Here is a 24,112-nt window from a genome sequence, read left to right as displayed (position 1 = left end):
GCAAAAATACTCCTGAAGAACGTGATACTCTAACAGCCTCCAGATCCAGAGGCAAATTCAGACCATCACCTAGGAGAACAGAAGTATGCTTCCAAGACCTTATTTGTTATTTTTAAAGTAAGCAAAACTAGCACAGAAGAAAGAACATAATTAAATATTCAAAGATAAAACCCATGTAGTCACTCAAATTTGCCTGGTCATTAATACTCTCTGTCCTCAAAAAAAAAAAAAAAAAAAAAAAAAATCTCATCTGGGACTCAGTGACACTTTATAACAAAAATCTCTCCAAAATATAAGAAAATGATCATTTAGGTGCTTAGACCTTTGGGCTAACGAACATTAACAAAGAATTAGAGAACAGTAGATCAGTCATTCAACCCCTGCTTGAAGCTCTAACCCTGTCTAGGAATTTAAGTTTTCAATTTGTCAGGTAATAGTCCCAAGCTACAATAACTGGGATAAATTAAAACAAACAAAAAAACCCAAACATAAAGAATACTTTCACATTTACAGGGAAAATCTTTTTATGGGAACACCAAGAGCAATGCCAGACTTGTGAATGGTCAATCAGCTGCAAACAAATGCAGTTGAAAGAATTCAAGATACACTGAAACTTACTATCAAGAGTCAATTAGCAATATCCATGAATATTTTTAAAATTATCAACTGTTATAAAAACTGCTTAAAATGCTCATATGGCAATTCACTTTGAAGAACTATAAAATACAGAAATAAAAAACTGTTTTATCATCTGTGAAAAGAGGGCCACACTGGCCTTCAGGACACTCATAAGAAACCCCAAAGTCTTGTGAAACCTAAATGTCTATCTTGGAATAATCTGAATACATACACCTGCTCATTCATGCAACTAGCACTTACATGGTAATATATTTTCCTTGACAGTAAAAAAAACCTAAGCAAATCTGCTGCTGTCTTTACATGTGAACCCTACACAGAAGGAAACTATCATGATCAAGTTATCCTTGGTAAAGTGATATTGCTAATGAATTCATCTTTCCTAACCCATGATAATACTAGGTAGGGTGAAAATGCTACTGTCAAGTCAATAAAACCTTCAGGAATCTCTGCTCATAGGGTATCTTGGAAACAATTTTTTCCCTGTAAACACAATTACTGAAAAAAGTGTCAAAGCCTTTCCAGTCAACTATGTTCACTAATTACTCAAAATTAAAACAAACGGGTGAAAAGGGGAGGAGGCGCACAGAGGAAGCTATCACTACTGCCAAGGTGATGAAGCTAAAATTGGGGCAACAAGCGCATGGTCCATAAAGACACTGGACACCACTAACCTAAGGACAAAATGAGTTTAAATTAGGCCAGATAAGACGTATGCCCAGGTTGGAATTTAAAAAAATAAATAAGTTGGCTTGCCAACGTTCCTGGCTGCATCCACCAAAAATATAAATCCTGACACCCTCCTGCTTAAAAACTCCCTATCACCACCCCCATTATTTTACTAGTCCCACCTCCCACTCTATCACTCTACTCTCTTGACTCCAAACACAAAACTTCTTTTGGCCCTGGCACTGTGCTCTGCTCACCACTCCCTGCCTCGGTGTTTGCACTTGCTGTTCTCTTAAACTAGAACACTTTTTTCCTAGACACCTCAATCACCTTACTGCTCACTGTCACCCCCTCAGAAAGACCTCCCTCCCAACCTTCTCATGCTTCAGGTTTCTTCAGCACTTAACACCAACTGAAATTCAAAATACGTATTTACTTGTTTGTCATGTATCTCTCCCAAATGCAATGTAAGCACTATAAGGGCTAGGACTTTAATTCACCAATGTAGTCCCAGCACCCAGAACAGTGTCCAAAACATAATGAGTGTTGGATAAGTATTAGGGAAAAAAGTTAAATGAACAATACTGTGTGATTAAGTACCTATTACTATATTCAGTGCATGTGAAGAACACTTCAAAAATAAACCCAGTTACTTGGGATACATATTAAGAAGTCTGTCTTGGGGCACCTGGGTGGTTCAGTTGGTTAGGCATCTGCTTTTGGCTCAAGTCATGATCTCACAATTCGTGGGTTTGAGCCCCGCATCAGGCTCTGCGCTGACAGCTCAGAGCCTAGAACCTGCTTCAGATTGTGTGTGTGTGTGTCTCTCTCTCTCAAAAATAAACAAACATTAAACAAACAAACAAGTCTGTCTGAGGGGCACCTGATCGGCTCAGTCTGTAGAACATGCAACTCTTGATCTTGGGGTCCTCAGTTCGAGCTCCACGTTGGGTGTAGTTTACTTTAAAAAAAAAAAAAGTCTGCCTTAGCTCTGAATTTCCTTGGTAAAAGGTCATGGAACTTAAAGCTTCAGCCTCTAATACTTTAATAGGTTGGCTAATGAATTATTTAATATGTTCAATGTTCATTACACAGCTAACAAAACTATATGGATGGTTCATTCACACTACCTCACCATCACCATGTACCTAATAACTTTCTGAATCAGACTTTTAGGCTACCATGCTTATTCTCCAACAGAGATATTAGCTAGGTGGTTCACCGCTGGATACTTGGTGCCTAAGAACACACCAGGCATAGAATAGGTGCTCGATAAATATCTGTTAAATCAAAGCATGAACAGACGAAAAAGTTTCCCACCTAGGTTATGTGTGCCAAAAACAAATAATCTGATTTTACTTGTGATTTATGTGGTCCGTCTGTGGTCTTCAATTTAGGTTTTATTTTTTTAAATGTTGGATTGACTATAAAAAGAACTACTTTTGTAAAAGGAAATTCTAAACTGTTTTTAATTTAACGCAAGCAATAAAAGTGATAAAATCCAGAATTTCAGAGTTTTTATTTATTTTCTTTACATTAAGACAAGGCAAGGGGTGCCTGGGTGGTTCAGTCGGTTGAGCTCAGGTCAAGACCTCAGGGTTTATTCATGGGTTGGAATCCTGCATGAGGCTCCCAGCTATCAGGGTAGCTTTGGGTCTTCTGTGCCCCTCCCCCACTTATGCAAGCACATTGCCTCTCTCTCAAAAAAAAAAATTGAAAAAAAAGAGAAAGCAATAGAAAAATAAGTAGGAACTTATTGTATCTCAGTTTATCGATATCCTTGAAAATATGCTTTTTGGAGAGTACCTGGGTGGTTCAGTTAGTTACGCGTCCTACTCTGGATTTCAGCTGAAATGGGGAGCCTGCTTGGGAATTTTCTCTCTCTGCCTCTATCCGCCCCCAGCCCTCCGCTGAAGATTGTGTGTGCGCTCTCTCAAAATAATAATCTTAAAATGAAAATATGCGTTTTAGGGAAAGTAGTATTATTTCATGTTTTACCAAAAAATGTATGCAATATATTATGTTATAAAATCACTAGCTTTGCACAGAATATATTAAACTGTTCCCAGTCTAAAGTCTTTAACTGTCCTCAGACTACAGTAATGTCACAAGAAGCATGCTGGTAATTAACTGACAACTTTTTTTTTTCCCCACTTTCACATTTCAATAAATCTGTTATGTACCTAACAAATCTGTCTTGGGCACAGAAGCTATGGCCACTACAGGACCCACCTTGAAAGATAATCACAACCTAAACGGCTTAACACTTAAGATTTTCATCTATGAACTGTTTAGGATACTTCCTCCAACTTTCTGCCCTCAATCGTCCAAGTAAGCTTAAAAACGAAGCCAAGTCAAAAATAATAAAAAACCTTTAAAATGTTACTCCTACTTTGAAACACGTTAAACTAAACTTTTTAGAGGAGCAATAAAAACTTAAAAGAGCTCACAGTGGCTTTATGCCCATGCCAAATTAGACAAAATTAAAAGCATCTTCCAAAGTAAAACCAGTCACGTCTAATTTCACTCTTAAGACACGACAGCTTGTCCATCAAGTCCCAAGCGAATTCCTAGAGATACTTCTAATTGTATTCTCACTTTTCGATGTAATGTAAAGTCAGGAACAATAATAAACAACACAATCTGTACGCTGAAGGGGCAGTTAAGTTCACCTTGTCCAGTCCTCTGTGCAGGAGAGAATACTCCCCCCAAAGGGTTAAGTGACTCGTCCTCGGTCACAGACAGTGGCAAGTCGGCATCAAAATTCAGATCTGAGGCTCTCACTTCAGCACTCCTGCCTCCACCTCTGGACAAACGCTCATATTCACGAGTTTGACTTTATTAACGAAAACCACACCGTCTAAGGTGCGGCGAGTAACAAGCTCTGGGAATGCCAGACGGGAAAACGAAAGCTCAGGCCCGCGTCGCAGCAGCAGCAGCAGCAGCAGCAGCAGCAGCAGCACGGAAACGCCCGCCCAGACCGCCGAGAGGAACACGGAGAACAGCGCAGCCGAGACAAAGAGGCAGGGAGCGGCCGGTGCGGGACCCGAGCAGAGGCGGGGGGAGCGAGGGACCAAGATGAAGGCAGCGCGGCAGAGGACGGGAGGGCTCAGCGGCGGCGGACACCGAGGAGCTGCGGCGCGGGCTACGCGCGGCCGGCGGCTCGAGACGCGGGGCTCGCGCTCGAAGATGCACGCGGCCGAGGCCAACGCCACGCCAGGGGCAGGGGCCACCCCCGCGACGCTAGAACCGGCGGACCGCGAGCACCACCGCTCCGCGCACTCACCACTGGGAGCTCCGTAATGGCGGCGGCGGGGGCGGAGAAGCCGGGGGGCGGGCCCGCCGCAGCCAGTCACCGCCGCCGGCATCTTTCGAACCCACTCCGAAAACCGCTGAGGGAATGGGGGGGAGGGGGAGACGGGAAGGCGGGGACGACGGCGAGGTCCGCCACGGGCCTCGGGAGCATGCGCAAGGCCTCAGCCAATCGGAGCGCAGCGGGAGGACGCTGGCGCAGGCGCGCTGGGACGCAGGGCCCTGGACCTGGGAAGAGCTACCCCTCCTCCCCCCTAGTCCAAACAAAACAAGGGCGGGAGCGCGCGCGCCAGTGGGCCCCGGAGGAGGCGTCAACGAGAGGGGCAGGGGGCTAGGTCGCAGGAGAGAGGGGAGAGGGCAGGGAGGGCGGAGCGGCCGGGAGAGGCAGACAAAAAGCGCCACCTCCGGGGACCCGAGCGCCCCGCCCCCTCCACTCTGGGAGCGGCGTCGGCGCCCCGGGCGAGCGGCCTCGACCACTCGCCTTCGGGGTCCATCGAGCCCGCGTCCACTCCCCGCCCGCCTGTTCCGACCTGCGTTACCTCTGCGCTCCCCCCTTCCTGGCGCCTGCGTTCAGCACGGCCTCTCGGCGCCGCTCCCGCTGCCGCTCCTCGTCTCCGCCGCCGCTGTCCTCCAGGCCCAGCCGCCGAGCTCTGCCGCCCCGCCCCCCTGCCCGCGGCCCCGCGCGCGCACGCGCACGCGCACTCCCGCGCCGGCCCCGCCCCCGCGCGCGCCCGCGCCCCCAGCCCACGGGAGCTGAGGGAGTGCGCGCGGCGTGCCTCCCTGGCCCGGCGCGCGAGAACGCGAGAGGGCGCTCCGGGACGGGAGGTCGCCGGGGAGGGTGCTGTGTGTCCGCCCACGCTTCCGCCGGGCACTGCCTGGTGGTTCCCGTTAGCTTGGGTTCGCTTTCGTTTTCCTCGGAAGAGCACTCTTTTCACTGCCTGCCCTTTCGCTACTCTCTGGTTCGGTCCCTGGTCTTTAGCGGGTCTCCTCCTTGGAGATCCGTCTACCTTTAGTCGGGTTGGCATCTCCCGCTGTCACTTTAGCCACAGCGCGAGAACTACCCTTCTCTGAAGACTGTGGACAGAACTGGACAACCGGATAGCGGAAAATCTGGTACCTCACATTCGTTCCCATTAAGTATACAGACATTACAGGGCTGAGTAGTGACTCAGGAAAAGAACTGGAAAAGTTGCTTTTCTAATCTGCGAATCGGTCTTCCTTGGCCTCTACATAGGAAAGAAGAGTTGTCAAAAAGTAAACCCTGGGATCAGAAAAGAGGGAATTCCCTTGAATTGTCATATTGCTTGGGTATCAGCGTACTTAGGCAATGTACATACTGTTGAAAAACGTAACTTTTCAAAGTCGATGTATTTAAAGTCGGTGTTCTGTGGTGGGGTAGAGGTGGGGCGGGTAACGAATATAGGGAAATAATAAACACTAAAATTACCCCGAGGCTCACAGCAATGTGGCCAATACTCAAATGCTAATCATTCTAAAAATTTATTATGAAACCATTTAAGTATGCTAGCCCAGTCCTCAGGCTGTGTAATCAGCATTTTAACTATCTACCAGCTTTCCCAGTGGTAGCCATCCACTCACTCCGTCCGTTGCAAAATGAGCTGTATCAAATTGAACAGCCACCATCACAGACTCCTTACTAATGGTATTACCAGTGTTCTGTTGTTGCATTCAACCTGTTCACAAGGGGTTTCAGTTATTTTGTGCCATCCCTGTGTCCTGCTCAATTCCTCTGTTCTCATCAACATTCCTATCCTTTGTCTTCCCCTTTAAAGACGCTATTCTATTTCTATGTGTTCATAAAACATCTTACCTTTGTTCTTTTCCCTTAAACTGTCTTTAGCCCTATCTCATGCGAGAAGCTGACCCAATTAAGAGCAAACTAGGTACTAGGTTTCTCCTCCTCCACAGATTTTTGCTTAAAACACCCCCCCACCCCCCAACACACCCCTTATTCTGTTGTTTACAACATGTATATCCAAGGAGGGAAAACCTCAAAAGTCTTCCTCAAGGGTGACACACAAACCATGCACTAGGGCTACTACCTCTTGCTGAAGTCTGAAGTTTTAAGTTTTCGACTTACAAAGGGACTTTAAATTGTTTACTGTACATGTGTATCAGTTTAGGCATTTTACATCTGCTAAATGTAACATCTGGCTAGTTTTGGTTTTTATACTTAGCTGCATCTGAGTTAAGACTCGATGTGGGTATGGTTTTATAGCTTATCTCACTTGGCTTTCTTTGAGCTATACTAGTAAAAACAGTATTCAGGGTTTGTTTTTTTTTTTAAGATTTATTTTTGAGAGAGCATGAGCAAGCGTGAGCAGGGGAGGGGCAGAGAGAGAGGGAGACGGAGGATCTGAACCTGGCCCCGCACTGACAGCAGCGAGCCTGATATGGGGCTTAAACTCATGAACCATGAGCTCATGACCTGAACCTAAGTCAGAAGCTCAACCAACTGAGCCACCCAAGTGCCCCTCAGTTGTGTTTGTTAAGCAGAGTTATGTGATGAATTTTTTACTATTTACTTAAGCTATTAAGGCTGTTTGGCTTGCACTGGAAGAAACACACACCTTAGGGAGTTTAGGGGCAGGTCAGCTCCTACAGGGTGTATGGAGGTTACTGTCAGAACATTGGAACCCTCCTCCCCCTTCCCCCCCGCCGGACTCACAGTCATCTCTTGCACTGAAGTTCCACCATTCAGAGATTCATTCCTTTGGCTAAAGCTTCACTCTCTTCTATAGCACTTGTGAAGTGCTAATACCAAGGAGAGCTAACATACAAGCCTCAAACTGATAGAGAACTCACTGTTTTTCATCTCTAAACTTGAAAATCTAAAGCTTTCCCTTCCACAGTCAGGGATCAGAAGAGTAAGAACTCTGAGAGCTTGATTAGAAGAGGAATTTCTAGCAGAGAGAAGTAATAAATGTGCTGCAGTCTGTGATGACTTAACAATTATGCCCAGGGACACCTAGGTTACAGGAATGACTTGAGAATCTCAGAAATATAGGGTTTTGTGAACTAGAAAAGCAAGTGCTACATCCCCACAATGCAACTGTATCATCTCTAGTTTCCAACAAAACATCCACTTTTTCAGAAGCCAATTCCCTTTGAAACTTTAGCATACAACAAGATTTGAAGACAGTCTGTTGTGAGTGCAATAGATAGTTTTTTTGCTGTCCCTCAAATTTTAAGCTAAGTGATACTTAAGTCTGTTAGGATAAAATGTCTTGTTTTATATAAAAAAGCAAAATGTGCGGCTCTGGAGATTTGGGCATAAGGGTAGAGGAAGTTGAAGCAATTGCAGGTGTCAGGAGTGGCCCAGGACAGAGCTAGGATATTACAGTCATGGGAGTGAACATTGAAAGTTCCATCTACCTATTTTACTCATATTCCAACTTGTGTTAATAAGGAATAATTCTTTATTGCCTGGTGGGGAGAGGTTTCTGTTCCCAGCAAGGCTGATCTTTGTTCTTCCCACAAATCAAGGCTGAGGAACTACAATTTCTTGCAAAAGTAACCAAAAGCTAGGCTAGTGCTTGGATCCCTTAACAATGTATGGTCCAGGCAGGTTTGGGAGTCACTTGACTTTTCTGGTTTCCAGCCAGAAAGACTTTCTGGAAATGGCTCTCAATTTAGTTGCAGCTTGGAAAGAGATGGCAAGAGAATTAACAATTTGCACTATTAGGCAAAAAATGGAGGTTGATGAAAAGATTTCCTATAATTCTTCCAACTCCCTCACCATGGTTTTCTTCTTGTTTGTGGTTACCTGAGGCCATGACCCTGGTTTAGAGATAAACAATCACCCTGGATCCTCCTCTGCGAATGTTGCACTTTCCTCTACTCACTGGTGGCAGTAATTTTATTCAGCCCAGTAGTCATTGAACTGTAAAGCTTTTTTCTAAACTCAGAAATTCTGAATTTAAAACATGTCTGGTGCCGATGGTTTTGGATAAAAGATCATGAACCAGTTATAAATAAACCAAATAGGTTTAGAAAATAACATTTACCCTCACATGTTCTAGTTATTATTTTAAATGCTGGTCGCCAACCATTAATTTCATCATTAAGTTTGAGAAATGCTAGATGTCATTTGCCCTTTGTTCAACTGGAGTCAACATTTCTAGCTACTTGAGGGGGTCTGAAAACTGTGTTGAGTTTACTATTTTGAGGATAAGGCTTTTAAACAAGTTATCCTTTAGTTTGAAGTATCTGACATATTGGATGGAGTTACAATTCTGTCCTTAAAGCAACAAAGACATATGGGTATGTTTTTACAGGAATCCTTCAGTGGGGAACAGAATCTAGAACCAGGGTAAGGAAGGTACCTAGTCCTGCCATCTCTAAGGAAAACAAGATTTACTTTCAAGCTTGTTTTCATGTCAGGTTCCGGAAATTGTTATGTGTTGAACTGTCTTCTCATCTTTTAAAAACCAGAGGCAATACAACTGCATTTAAGACAGACTAAAGACACTCCATTTGCCAGATTTACTACAAAGCAAAACATATCCAGTTTTGTTTTGACTGTATAATCTGAAGTCAAGAGTACTATGCTTCTCCCTCCACTCCTTTGTGGCTTTAACTTACTTGGAGTTAAGGTGCCTGCAAGGCAACCAGGCCTGTGATGGTAGCCAGAGATAGCTAAGGGTCAGATCAGTGACACCAGTGGTGACCAACTGTACTGGTTCACCTAATAATAGGGGGTGGCTGAGGGTTAGTGGAAGGCAGGATTTTCAGGTTCTTTTATTTATTCATTTATTTTTGCAGGCTCCATGCTCAGTGGGGAGCCCAGTGTGGGGCTCGACCCCATGACCCTGGGACCATGACCTGAGCCAAAATCAAGAGTCGGATGCTCAATCGACTGAGCCATCCAGGCGCCCCAGAATTTTCAGTTTTTAAACCAGGAAAGTTCCAGCAAAACTTTGTTACCATAAGACATCTTTTCTTTGTGATTATGGGGTAGTTTGAGAAAGTTTCTTTTTTTGTTGTTTTTTAATAAGCTCTATGCCCAACATGGGGCTTGATCGAACTCGAGTCACATTCTCTACCAACTGAGCCAGCCAGGTGACCCTGAGGACGTTTCTTTAAGTGGGAAGATTTTTTTCCCCCAGTAAAACCCAGTAATTGAAAGGAAAACATGAATCAAAAACAGAATTTTTTAAATTTCAGAATTAAGTTGGATCCATTTGTTTAAAAAAAAAAAATGAAGTTCCAAAAAGATGGCAATAGAAAGGATCCTTCCCTTTTATAAAACACAGTGCAACTGAATGGCAATAAGGGAATGGGATCTTCTTAAAAAAGGGGGAAAACAAAAAATATTAGCTTTGAGTACTCTTTTTTTTTTTTAACTTTTTATTTATTTATTTATTTTTGAGACAGAGAGAAACAGAGCATGAACGGGGGAGGGTCAGAGAGAGAGGGAGACACAGAATCCAAAACAGGCTCCAGGCTCTGAGCTGTCAGCACACAGCCCGACGCGGGGCTCGAACCCACAAACCATGAGATCATGACCTGAGCTGAAGTCGGACGCTCAACCAACTGAGCCACCCGGGTGCCCCAAGTATTCTTAAAGTACTTGTAGCAAGTCTGTAAAAGTTTCAACCCAAAGTTTGGAAAGAGTACCATAGTTCTTGAGAACCATACGTATCAAGACTCAAGGTTGTAAGTTCAACTTTTAAGACTCCTATTCTGATTTATCAGTGATGCCCCTGCTCTTTCCAACAGATAAAACATTTTGACCGAAAGGGCCCTACATGATGATATTCAAACTTAACATAACTTTGCGTTTCTGCTTACATTCTACTTGGTTGAGTCTATTAAGAAAAAACTGAATACATATCTAATCAATGGGCAAGCTTGTTTGGTATAGTTGTGTCTGTATCCAAAGTAGGTAGCATCTCCATTAGGAACATGGCCAGAATTGGATGTGGCAGGGTATGCACTTTTTTTTTTTTAATTTTTTAACGTTTTATTTATTTTTGAGACGGGGAGAGACAGAGCATGAACAGGGGAGGGTCAGAGAGAGGGAGACACAGAATCTGAAACAGGCTCCAGGCTCTGAGCTGTCAGAACAGAGCCCGACGCGGGGCTCGAACTCACAGACCGCGAGATCAAGACCTGAGCCGCGGCCGCTTAACCGACTGAGCCACCCAGGCGCCCCAGGGTATGCACTTTTAAGTACCCGGTATTTTTAGGAGTTTATTGTGGTTGGGTAGCAGAAACTAGTCAAGTTTTCCTTTCATTCTAGGTAGGGCAATGTATAACTTGCCAAGGACACTAACCATTAGTCCTTGTTACAATGCCTTATAAAATCCCAGGAAAAGAGGAAGCTTTTACTCCTCAGGTTTGTTAGCAGAGGATGGATAAGCCTCTGCTTATCCTCTTATGAGACTTCACAGTGTATGCTAAGGAAAACAAAACAATGAAAAAAATCTGAACTGTACAAAGAGTATTAAAGAAACGTGGATAGATGAACCACAATCTCCTATGGTTCTGAATATAGTACAGTTTAATTATATGAGGGTGAATACCACTAAAGTTATAGAATGTGGTAGAAAACAGGCAGGACATGCCATAGGTATTCCATGCAGAATGCTGGAGTTCTGATTTATCTTTTTGTTAATCCTCTCAACAACGCTATGAGGTGGATGGTGTGATCCTTATTTTACAAATGAATAAAGTTTAAACAACTCAGGCAGAGTTGTATTAAAACCCCTATTCTTTCAATTCCAATGCTCCAGAGCACATCCACTATACCATCTTTCCCCAGTGTGGAGTAAAGCCTTCTGGTAAAGAGCAAGCATATTTTTTTGGAAGTAACTGCCTCCCAGAAAACCAAGTGCAAAACCTCAGTCCTGACTTGCTAGGTACCTGACTTCTGCGACACTTAGTTCCCTACCTGTTGAAAGGAAGCTGTACCGCCTCATATATGCCATAAGGCTGGTGAAGGGATTGAATTAGAGGATACTCTGTAATGTGTAACGAATTACAGCTTTCCAAGTGTTGTAGCATGTATTAGCTCATTGATACTGTGATGTAAGAAGGGCTAATTGTTTTTGTATTTCAAATGAACAAATAAAAGTCTAAATGTTTTAAGAACAGTGCTTGTTTTTAGTTAGCTTTTGGTGAAGAGCTTTCTAAACTGACAGGGATATGAAGTACCCCTAGGCAGTGGTTCTCAAACTTCAGTGTGCCTAAGAATCAGCTGAAGAGTTAGTTTCTTGGGCTCTTTCCACTTAGTCAGTTCTGATTTAGTAGGGTGGAGTCCATGAATCTGCAGTTGTTTTTTTAAGCTTATTTATTTAAGCAATCTCAACACCCAGCATGGGGCTCCAACTCACAACCCGGAGATCAAGAGTCCCATAAGCCTCTGAGCCAACCAGGCACCTCTGAATCTTCATTAAAAAAAAAAAAAATGTTTACTTTTTTTTGACAGAGCATGAGCAGAGGAGGGCCAGGGAGAGAAGGAGACACAGAATCCAAAGCAGGCTCCAGGGTCTGAGCTGGCAGCACAGAGCCCGACGCGGGGCTTGAACCCACAAGCTGAGGTTGGATGCTTAATCAACTGAGCCACCCAGGTGCCCCTGAATCTGCCTTTCTAATGAGCTCATAAGGGCTCCTGAATGCTGTTATTCGCCCCTACTTTGCAGGACTCTCATCTGGGAAATGTAACTGTTCACTGCAAAGACCCTGGAGTTACTCATGTCCATGGTGTGGCTCAATCTGGGGGTTGGAAAAGATTCCTTTTGTTGAGAACTTTTTTTTTTTTTTTTTTTAACAAGTACCAACTAAAGTTGGTCTCTAGTGAATTCTACTAAATTGAGAGTAGACCACAAGTTTCAAAAAGTTCTTTTCACCCGTTTGTCTAGAAGGGATTTGTCTGGATTAATTTGTGATAGGGCATGTTTAAATTCCATGTTTGCACGTGCAAATGAACTGTCCCTATATTCTGCCGCTCTTTGTTCATCAAATATACCATGCACCCCCCTGCCCATCTTTGCACTCATGATCCCTACTTGACCACCTCTTACTTAATTCTTTAGATTTGTTTAAAATTCTCTTCCTGTGGGAAGCATTCTCAAATCTCTGTTTACAGAGTCATTATATGCCCTCATAAAACTATGTTCTCAGAACATGTGCCATTTATATTTGTGTGCCCAACACCTGCAGTTAAAAATAATTTTTAAGTATCTAAAAATATATATTGGTCTCTATGCTGCTAGGTAAACCGGGTAAATCTTTCCACAGTGGTCTCAATCCTGCCTCATACTAGGATCACTGAGGGAACGTTAAAAAAAAAAAAAAAAAAAAAAAAAAAAAAAAAAAAAAAGATGCCGTCTTATCCTTGGAGATTCTGAAATAACTGGTGTGGGGGTGAGGTCTCAGGATTTGTATTTTTAAAAACTCTTCAGGTGAATTCAACCTGCAGCAATGCTGAGCACCATTCTTTTATGTTCTAGGAAGCAGTTAAGGCAGGATGGCTATTTGAGCTTTGGCAAAGGCAGTTTCCTAGGACTTCAGGCCAGAAGACCTAGATTTATCAAGAGGTAAATAAGTCAGAAGAATCAGAAAGGAAATTACTGGTAGCACAAGTTCAACTGCGGGATGATGATTTGTTTAGAAAATATTGATATTCTTAATTTCATTTAAAAGACTAATATCCTATTATCAAGACTAACTTCTTTGTTAAACCTGGTAAACAGTGTAAGTGATTCTGGATGTACTCACATGGTTGGCACGAATGAACCCTTTCTAGGGAGGATAGGGAAGTCCCTATGAGTTAGAGTGGACGAATGACTAAAACAGCATCAGCATTAGACCATAAATCTCCCAATCCCAGTCAAGACCTCTTCCCTACTATAGCATACAACTTCTTCCTGTAGGAACTCCTGATATCCGCTTGCTAACATTTCTTTTCCCCAGGCGGTTCCTCTGATGGCTCAGTTTAACTCTTTGATGTGTCCTAATAAATGCTTTTGAGACTTTACATTTACCTCAAGATACTATTTTCGCTGCAGCATCTCACAAATGTTGATATGCAGTACTTCTATTGTCAGTTATATCTGGTTATTTAACAATTTCCATTATTTAACTAGTTAGTTAATCCAGGTGGCATCTTATTTATTTATTTATTTATTTATTTATTTTTTCAACGTTTATTTTATTTTTGGGACAGAGAGAGACAGAGCATGAACGGGGGAGGGGCAGAGAGAGAGGGAGACACAGAATTGGAAACAGGCTCCAGGCTCCGAGCCGTCAGCCCAGAGCCCGACGCGGGGCTCGAACCCACGGACCGTGAGATCGTGACCTGGCTGAAGTCGGACGCTTAACCGACTGTGCCACCCAGGTGCCCCCCCTTTTTTTTTTTAATTATTTATTTATTTATTCCAGGTGGCATCTTAATGCTGCACTGTATGGCACCTTAGTAAACTGAATATTGCTTGCTAGCTAAGGGCAAGCTAAAACAAATAGCTATAATGGGGAAAGAAAAAAAGGGGATAGTTCCAATCTTTTTCTTCTTATGCAGAATGAGCAAAAGAATGATTGGAATACCCATACAGTGAGTCTTTTGGAAACCAGAGTTATATAAAAAAAAACAAAAAACAAAAACACAATATTTTCCAGAAGTCATAGTGTCCCTGTGAAAGTGGCTTACTCACCTGGCAAGATCTTCAGTAAAAAAAGGAATTTAAAATGGTGGCAGACCTAGATGAAGACATACCCCAGGAGTAATGAGCTCACCCAGTAGCCAGATCTTTGTTTCTAAATACCACTTTCCTAAAGGAAACCAAGTCTCCTTGAAGAAATGGCTGTTTCTAAGCCTAGGTCAGGGAAAATACAAGATATGCCCATAGCATCTTATAGTGTCACAAAGTAAGTGCTCTAAAAACAGAAGTTTGAGGGAATGTCAAAGGGATATAGGAACAAACCTGAAAGAGCTTTCAAGGCCAAAGCTGGTACAATCGGGGCAACAAAATCATGTGCTTTCGGGTTACAACTCAAGCATAAACATACATGAGTCTATAGTGATATATGTACACACACACACACACACACACACACACACACTACTGAATAGAGAAATGAATAGACAAATCTTCCTTGCAGGAGGGTTTCAAGTAATTTAAGTAGATACTCCCCACTCCAAGAAAGAGTGGAGCTTAATTCCCTCCTCCCCCCACCCCTGCATTGTGGGCTGGACTTAGTGAATTATCTTCCAAATAGACGAGAATAGGAAAGGGAGAAAAGGAAACTTCACCACTTTAACCATGTAGTCAAGGTTAAACATCACCAATTATGTCATGGATATCATGTACCCTGATATGATGAGAAGGGCACTTCACTTACATGGTATTTTGACCCCAAACCCAAACTAAACTCTTAGTTTAATTGTGAGAAACACACTAGACAAAACCAAACTGAAGGGCATTCTGCAAAATACCTCACTAGTACTTCTCAGAACTGTGAAGGTCAGGACAAAAAAGGAAAGATTAAAAAACTGTCAAAGGCTAGAGGCCACTAAGAGTACATGAGGACTAAATGCAATGTGGTATCCTGGATTGCATCATGGGCTAGAGTAAAAGGACATTAAGAAAACTCAAAGTCTGGAGTTTGGGGCACCCTGGGAGAGCATGAAACTCTTAATCTCCGGGTTGTGAATTCAAGCCCCATGTTGGGCATAAAGCTTTCTTTAAAACAAACGAACAAACAAACATTTAGTTAATAGCAATGCTGGTTTCTTGGTTTTGACACGTCGCATAACATGCTAATAATTGGGGGAACTGAGTGAGGGGTATATGGAACACTCTGTATAAATCTGAAACTTTTCTGTTAAGTCTAAAATTATTTCAAAATAAAACATTTACTTAAAACAACTGGCATATGATTCTCTGTAGCTTATTTCTTTGATATGTAAATCATTTCATGATTTGGTAATATAAAACAATGTATTTTTTCTTTTTTTGTAGTCCCAACATCAATAGATTATCATTTTTCCCTCTGAGGGATATATGTTGAATTTGAAGCTGGTGGCACATGATGTCTCTCTCTCTCGAAACTACTAGTGGATATGGAGACCTATCACTCAACTTCTTGACTCTTAACGATGACTGAAGGTGATCTCCTGTAAAACTAATGAATTAGGATTAACCGGTGGTATAGAGGTTCTGTCTCAAGGCATTTTTATTCCTTACTGAGCAATTTTGTCCTCTTGACAAGCAAACCGCATCAAGCTGTTTAATAGTCACACGGTATTTAAGGCAAATGGGCCTCAGTTGAAGAAGACACATAAAACCTCAGATTTCAAGTCAAGTGACATCTTAACTTTTATAGCATACACTGTAGTCACCTTTATTTCACCCAGGAACTTCAATCCCAAGAAACCTACTCAAGCAGGACTAAATGAGAAGGTAAGAAGACCAGACCCTTGGTTGCCAGAGCTAGGATGTCAAGCATCTGAGGTCATATACATCAAGTCCACAAGGTGACAAAAGTTAATTCTCATGACCTTATTCAGAATTAGCTGATGGTTGTAAATATACTGCTGATTATACAAAAATGAGTGACAGCAAACAGAAAGTTAAATCAAAAGGCAGAGAAAAATCTGGGTATAACTCCTGCACTCAGGTCCCTGACACTGCAAACACCTGCGAGGTTTGGTCATTTGCTAAATGTTGGATTGGAGGGCAAAACAAAAAGCAACGGAATGCAGGATTTCAGTTACACGAAATGTCCAGAATAGGCAAATCCACAGAAACAAAAAGCAGATTAGTGGTTCCCAAAGGCTGAGGGAGAGTAGAAAATGAGGAGAGACTGCTAAAGGTTATGGGATTTCTTTTTGGCGTGATGAAAATGCTCTGAAACTAGATAATGGTGATGGTTGCACAACCGTGGATATAATAAAACCACGAAACGTTACACTCTAAAAGGGTGATTTTATAGTTATGTGAATTATGTCTCAATAAGAAAAAAGCAACACAAAGAAAGCAAAAAAAAAAAAAAAAACAAAACAAAACAAAAACCACACAATGAATGCAGAATGTTTCTCTCCACAAAATGGAATATAGGAGTTCACGAGTGCCAAGGAACGGTCAGAATTGAAAATATGAATCCCTACACATTTTTTTTTTAAGAGAACAAAATCTGAGTAATGGAAACACAGAATTAGATCCAAGAGCCTAAGGCTATATATCTTCTACCTTAGAATCCTTTTGATATGAACGGAGCCATTTGAAACAAAAAGATAAGTCAAAACCCCCAGAATAATGACACCTTGGAGAGTGGCTCTAGAACAGATAAAATTTTTTTGAATTTAATTCAGAACTCATCTAGAATGAATTTTGAAATATGAAAATAAGACAAAACTAATCAAAGGTCTGTCAGGGTAATGAGGGGTAGACATTTCCTAGTAGAATAGGATGTTTATGTAGCATGTGTAAACCTCGAGCTCTCTTTTTTTAAATGTTTATTTTTGAGAGAGAGAGAGAGACAGAGTGTGAGCAGGAGAGGGACAGAAAGAGGAGACACAGAATCCAAAGCAGGCTCCAGGCTCTGAGCTGTCAGCATAGTGCTTGACGCGGGGCTCACACCCACGAACCGTGAGATCATGACCTGAGCCGAAGTTGGACGCTTAACCTACTGAGCCACCCAGGCACCCCTCTAGTTCTCTTTCTTCATGAAGAATATGAGCTCCATGAGAGCAGAGACGGTTTTATTTACTGTTGAATCCTCTGCACTTAGCACACAGTAGGTGCTCAGTAAATATTTGTTGAATGAGCCAAGTTCATGATGCAGCTGTGAACTGGCTTGTTCATCTACGGGAGAGTCTAAAATGAGGTTTTTTTTGAAAACTAACATCATGTTCTTTTGCTGGCAGGCATAAAACACCTGAACTAATGAACTAAACCTAAATTAATGAACCTGTTCTCAGAGTTAAAATGGGTAAAAGAGTTTTTGTGACTTGAAGGAGTGAAAGCAGGTCATTGTTGGCCACGTCACCTTTTAAACCAAAAACCATGAAATGCTGCTTTCCAATAAGACCAGGAAGAGGGTCAGAACCATGATGATACTTCGCAGTTCAGTTGATGTTAGCAGGGATCAGTTAATCCCACTTTGTTCATATTTTACCATCAGCTAATAACCCTTCTACCCCTATGTAAAATTCTGTGTGTAAAGCAGTAAGATACCCAAAGGTCATTCTGTAGCCTCTTCAGTCTTCATCACACTTCATGTTATAGGTGAGATTTCAAACATCAGTTGTTATTACACAAAACATTTTCAACGCTTGAATTTTTTTTCAAAAATAGTATTATCTTTCCTCCATTCCTGAAACTTGTCCACATCTAAAATACCGATGATAAAAAATTAAAAAATACAAATAGATTTAAAAAGGGAGGAAGCCCCTGGGGGCTGAGTCAGTTGAGCATCTGACTCAATTTGAGCTCAGGTCAGGATCTCAGGGTCATGGGATCGAGCCCCACCTAGGGCTCCACACTCAGCATGCTTGAGATTCTCTCTCTCTCTCTCTCTCTCTCTCTCTCTCTCTCTCTCCCCCCCACCCCTCTCCCCCACTTGCACAAATACTCTCTCTAAAATAATTAAAAAATAAATAAATAAATAAAATATTGATGAGTAGGCCCTCACTATGACCTGAAGGCCAGAGCCCTGCAAATATCAGTCACTGATTTCCAAGAGGCAGCCACCACCCTGCATCCCCTTGTGAGTGCTGCCAACACGTAAAAACCTACATCTCTCAGGAGACTCCTGGATCAGAATCCTCTGCATTTTCATTCTGGCAGCTGTTAAAATTCAGTGTATCACAGAATCAGGTTACTTCTTCCAGCTGAGAGATCCCAGGCAGAACCCACAGCCAGACTCTGAAACAACTTTTCAGGCCCCACTTTTTTAATGACAGATGCTGTCACATGTTTGTCACAAGATTTCCAGGACTTAGGTTTTCTAGAATAGCTTTCCACCACTATGGGACGGGGTCTGTGGGGTCATGTAGCAGGATCCTGTATTGTGTTCAACTACACTCTGAAGAAAAACATTTTATTGCTATGGAAAATTTTGTTTTTGTGCTTCTCAAGTCTTGCCAAGTCTCTTAATGTGGATATTTCTTCGGAGATGGAAGCCAGAAGAACTCTTTGGTTATTCAGATACAAAATACAAAGACTGTTTATTTGCGAGCAGCCCTGGCTTTCTTCATAAATACATTTTGTAGGGTGATGGCCTACAAATAATTGAAATGGAAAACCATCTGTACAGACTGTAACTTCATAAAAGAAGAAAAAGCAAACAAAAAAACACAGTGCTCCAGTATCTGTAGGAGAAAACAGTTGGTTTTATACTCACCAGAATGGCTTGAGTGAAGCTGAAGTTGGGAATAATGTGATTTTCACACATGGTTACTGGTTTGGTGTGAAATCCCATGCCCACTTTAAAAAAGCGTAATTTAGCTTTGGTTTCTTTCATTCTTTAGAAGACATCTTTGGGTTTCTTAAGCATCAGAGGTAATTGATGATTTAAAATTAGTGGTAGTTTCGAAGTGAATTAAGTTTCCCTGCTCCTAATACGCACAGCGGTGGAACACTTACTTCGACTCGCTTTGCTCCCACCCTGAATGCATTTCTAGCTGATGTTGCAAAGAAGCTTCCTCTGAACTCCCAGAGGGGCTCTCCCGCCCAAGAACAAGTTCCCTCCTTACCCACAAAGTAGCTTGCCTTTTCCCACTGTAGATACACATACACACACGCACGCACGCATGCACGCACATATTCACACATACAACCTCAGGAGTGATTTGGATTAGACGACAAATAGTACCTCCCAGAGATGGGCACACATGCAGCAGCTGTCAAAAGGAGAAGTCACTTTACTTTCTTTTAAACTTGCAATGTTTGTCTTTATTTTGTTCTTTATATTTTGAAAGTGAAAAGAAATAGTATTGAGTCAATTTCTTTTTGTTTTTTTGTTTTTTTAAATATTTGTTCTATGTATTTACAAGCCTTAAAGTTGCTCTAAAGATTTCAAAAGTATTAAGAGTACTTTTCCCAGGGTAGCACTTTTTTTTAAATTTTTAAAACAATTCTTGGAGTTCTCTGGTCCACAGCATTTCCTTCTGTTCCAAGGTTATGTATGTTTTGATAACTATGGTGATTTTTTTAAAATTTTCTGAAGCAAGTTGAGAGGCAGGCAGAAAGATTTGATGCCAAAAAAAAAAAAATCTTTCTTACCTTGTTCACCCCAAACCTTCTTAAATCTGGACTAACTACTATGCTTTAAAACAAACGTGAGGTGCATTTGAAGGGGAGGGAAATTTATTTCTCTGCTTTTCTATTATACAAGTTGTTTACAGAAACTGCAAATTAAAAAATTACACTGGCATTTGCAGTCCTTAAAATAAATTAAAAGTTCTCAACTTTTTTTTTTTTTTGCTAAACAGATGTGTTTTTTTAAAGTATGAGTCCTTGTTTAAAAAGAAAAGATTAAAACAGAAAATATTTTCTATAAATAATACATGTATTTTGGTTTTAGTGCTCCCGCCCTCAGGTTTGAAGTTTACTTTTTCCAGTACCTTTTTCCTCCATGATCACCTTTTTTCTCTTTCCCCTCTCCCACTCGTGCACACGTGGGGATTTCTGCGAGAATTGGCCTTGCTGCACTGTGATTGGCGAAGACGTGAAACTTTTTAAAAAAATACTTAAATTGTTTCTTTTGTTTCGTTTTGTGTATTTGAAGCTTTAGTTATCCTCAGACTCCTCTTCTGCTTCCCGCAGCCACGTGAAGAACGCAGTGACAGATTTCAGAGCTACACCCTTCCCATTCTGCTCTGCAGGGTCCTTGCTGCTTTCCCACTTGTAGAAGGCATCCTCGGAGATCACCTCTTCATCATATAGGCAATCAAAAAACATCCGTAGCAAATCTGCAAGGAAGTAAGAATATACCATCAGTGTTGGAGGCGCTATAGTTGTGAAATAAATTACTGTATTTCCAAGGGATGAATGAATGAATGAATGAATGAATGCACATTAATACCCCTAGCACCCAATGACAATTCATCATACTCCCTCCTGATAGTGTAATAGCAAAACAACTTGTTTAAAGAACAGGAAAAAAGATTTAAGCAATCTAAATTATTTTTACTGTTATTATTTTGTTCAATTAGAACTATTTTCTGATAATGCTGAGGTGTTTGATATTACATAGTTCTCAAACTATATACTATAAAAATCAAATACAAGGGCACCCGGCTGGCTCAGTCAGTACAGCATGCAACTCCTCATCTCAGGGATGTTAAGTTTGAGCCCCAAATTGGGCATAGAGATTACTTAAAAATAAAATCTTAAAAAAAAAAAAATTAAATATAAGAGTAACAAGCAACTTTACTCTCTTCTCTATACATTTCTCCACTGTTTGAAATTTTACAATAAAAATATATTAATTTTTACAGTTTGGGGAGGAAAAGGCAGAAGGCACTTTTCCCCTTCTAATGTTGTTTTCAAACTGACAGAGTAATAATTTGTATGGAAAATATGGGTAAAAACTATCTCATCTGGATCTTATCCAGAGAAACAACAGTCTATTGTCTCCAATGCCCAGACGATCTGGGCAAATGTAATCCTGTTTTGCTTCCACAATGGAAACTTAGCTTATATCATTGTTCAGAAAAAGAGAGAAAGTTGGGGCGCCTGGGTGGCTCAGTCAGTTAAGCATCCGACTGTGGCTCAGGTCATGATCTCACGGTCCGTGAGTTCGAGCCCAACATTGGGTGGGCTCTGTGCTGACAGCTCAGAGCCTGGAGCCTGTTTTGGATTCTGTCTCCCTCTCTCTCTGCCCCTCCCCAGCTCACACTCTGTTTTCTGTTTCTCAAAAATGAATAAACGTTAAAAAAAATTAAAAAAAAAGAGAAGAGAAAGTTGGCAGATTTATATATTCTTTATTTTTAATTCCTTCATTACGGGTTCTTAAATTCATTTAAAATCAGCCTCCATTTATATTACTGGAGGGAGGCAATGGCATAAATAATTGATAATAAATATTAGGCTTGGAATGAGTCAGGCTAAAATTTTTCTTTAGATTTATCTTTGTAATTTTATTAATTAAGCTAATACTGAAACTACTTTTCATTCTCTTAACTCTGGTTGGTCTATGGGGAAATAGAAACAAGTGGCCAGGATTCTACAATGGTGAATCTAGAAATACGCATCTCTCCAGGGATGATTAAAGCTGATAATTATGGGAGATACTTTAATTTGGTTGAGCATACAGCATCAATTTCACCTCTTGAAAAGTTAACAAGTCCTCATCCTGTAAGAACAGAAAAAGGAAGCCATGATGTTAAATGACCCTTCAAGGTCTTGAGAAAGAGAACACAAAGTCAGTTAATTCTCTGGTTCAGATTTAGATGATGTCTCTTCAGTTACAGTGTGAGGATGATTTGTTTCAATCTTTTCCTTCATCTCCCAGGGAGAGTCATAAGCACTAGGAAAGAAGGAAAGCCTCAAAACAAACCCAACCTTAGGAAGTGCCAAAGAATTACTTCAATGTCACCTCTAAAACTGCCCTGTACTACTATACTTTCACAAGTGTCAACTTAATTTTCAAGATTTAATACAATTCAGGGGCTCCTGGGTGGCTCAGTCTGTTAAGCATCCAACTCTTGATTTTGGCTCAGGTCACAATCTCACAGTTCATGACACCAAGCCCCACATCGGGTTCTGCGTTGAGTAGAACCTGCCTGGGATTCTCTCTCTGCATTTTCCCTGTGCTCTCTTTCTCTCTCTCAAAATAAATAAACTTAAAAAAAAAAAAAAAGATTTAATATAATTGTTACTTTGCCAGTATCACTAAGACTTGGCGGTTCAGGTTACCTCATGTGTCTGGTTAGCAAAGAATCATAACCCTAAAGTGAAAATTAATCCAGAACACCTTAATGTCTTTGTTGGGTGTCTGAGGATTCTGAAGAAATATCATCCTTTTTCATTACTAAGACCTGTGTCAAAGAAGGTGAAAGACTGTAATGCATGTATGCTAACACCGAGATGCTCTAGACCTGCCTTGTCTAACGGGGTAGCCACTAACCATGGGGTTATTTACACTTAAATTAAATAACATTTAAAATTAAGCTCCTTAGTCACAACAGCCAGATCCAAGTGCCTAAGTGAATACTGCTCAGTACAGACACATTTCCATCACTGAAGAAAGTATTCTTAAGCAGACCTGCCCTAGAATAAGGACTAAATTTCTAATATAAACTAGTTTTCTTATTTCGATTTTCTCATAAAAGTCAAGTACCCCAAAATTCAGGTTTATTAAAGTTGTTGGTTAAGTGAGTTTTTGTTAGTAGTGATTCTGCCATTAATCACTGTTCATCTCCGAAGTCTTGCCCTGGATAAATCTAACCCACTGGTTAGGTGAATTGTAAGAAGAGGTCATAAGCTTACTGGCAGGTTGATCAAGTTTTACTATTGATGCTTGTAGTGCATAAAGTGCTTGCAGTTCCTTCTCCGTATCTGAGTCTAGGTACTTGAGTAAGATCGGCACTCTCTGCTTGATAACAGCAGTGTCCACTCGGAAGGTAGAACAGTCGGCTAGAGGCAATACAAGAACTAAGCATTACATTTAGGAGTTAACGCGTAGCCATTTTTAATTTTCTGAGTTGATAAGGCATGTGACTACAAGGAAAGTACAAGTAAAGGAGTCCAAGGAAAAGATTTTGAAATCTAAGATATTCTGAAATTATAAATGGGACATTCTTTCTGAAATAATTAAAATACATGGCGGGGGGATGTATTTTGAGTGCTGCACTCCCTAAAAAGTGGTGCACCCAATTCTTTATCTTTAATCATAATGAAATAGGGACAGTGATTTTGTGACATTCCAAATTACAAAAGAAACATTAAAAAGGGGATTAATGTGCAAATCTTTTCAGAAGGGTAAAACAACCATTTTACTATTTCTAGGAGGGTGAGGACTAACTGTGACAGTGGAAAACAACACATACAATCTAGGCCTTTTAGGGAAAAGGCATAATAAAAAGAGGCTGAGGAAAGTGTCCTCAGTGCCAAGAAGCAGAAGGTTTTATTTCCTTTCTAAGTTAGCACTAGGACACAACTGTGTTTTTAAAAGCAGCTTTCATACATTCCAACAGTGATTTTAAAACACCAAAGTTTTACTGTTCCACTGATACTGGAAATGACTTAAGATGTTTTTATAAAGACTTTCTATTAGCTTGTTATTTACCTCATTGAAGACCTAACATTGTAAAAACATTCATCTACAGAAAATCTTAAATTATAATTCTGAAGCTATCTTCTAAAATGATGACAGACCTGAAATTCTGAACAAATTTTGAGCTAATGGATTTTTTTCCCACTGCAGTGAAAGAAATGTGAATTTCTATCTGACGCTAGATACATGATCTCACTCAATACTGTTAAATACGATATGCAGCTAGAAATACGTAGGGTTTCTACCA

The 24,112-nt window shown here is 41.1% G+C and overlaps 2 protein-coding genes across 23 annotated transcripts in view; both read right to left on the bottom strand.

The window, feature by feature from the left end:
- Nucleotides 1–5,282, bottom strand: part of HP1BP3 (heterochromatin protein 1 binding protein 3) — a 39,878-nt gene extending 34,596 nt beyond the window's left edge. For 4 of the 9 annotated variants that reach the window (XM_047870364.1, XM_047870370.1, XM_047870371.1 and 1 more), the window contains exon 1: nt 5,157–5,282. The gene's annotated coding sequence lies outside the window, so the exon portion shown is untranslated. Of the gene's footprint in view, nt 1–2,188; nt 2,267–3,977; nt 4,112–4,591; nt 5,118–5,147 lie in introns of those variants that run through there. The other 5 variants (XM_047870368.1, XM_047870367.1, XM_047870366.1 and 2 more) reach the window with 5 other exon arrangements.
- A 14,397-nt stretch (nt 5,283–19,679) lies between these two features.
- EIF4G3 (eukaryotic translation initiation factor 4 gamma 3) overlaps nt 19,680–24,112 on the bottom strand; it is a 315,733-nt gene continuing 311,300 nt past the window's right edge. For all 14 annotated transcript variants that reach the window (XM_047873067.1, XM_047873072.1, XM_047873080.1 and 11 more), the window contains 2 exons: nt 23,079–23,225; nt 19,680–20,557 (listed from right to left, as the gene is read on the bottom strand). In XM_047873067.1, coding sequence (XP_047729023.1) covers nt 20,376–20,557; nt 23,079–23,225 — 329 coding nt within the window. In that variant the 3' untranslated portion in view covers nt 19,680–20,375. The remainder of the gene's footprint in view (nt 20,558–23,078; nt 23,226–24,112) is intronic.

This window comes from Prionailurus viverrinus, chromosome C1 (assembly GCF_022837055.1).
Source record: "Prionailurus viverrinus isolate Anna chromosome C1, UM_Priviv_1.0, whole genome shotgun sequence".
In the NCBI taxonomy this organism is placed as follows: Eukaryota; Metazoa; Chordata; class Mammalia; order Carnivora; family Felidae; genus Prionailurus; species Prionailurus viverrinus.
Note: the sequence above shows the minus strand (reverse complement) of the source record. Positions and strands in the feature narration are given on the sequence as shown.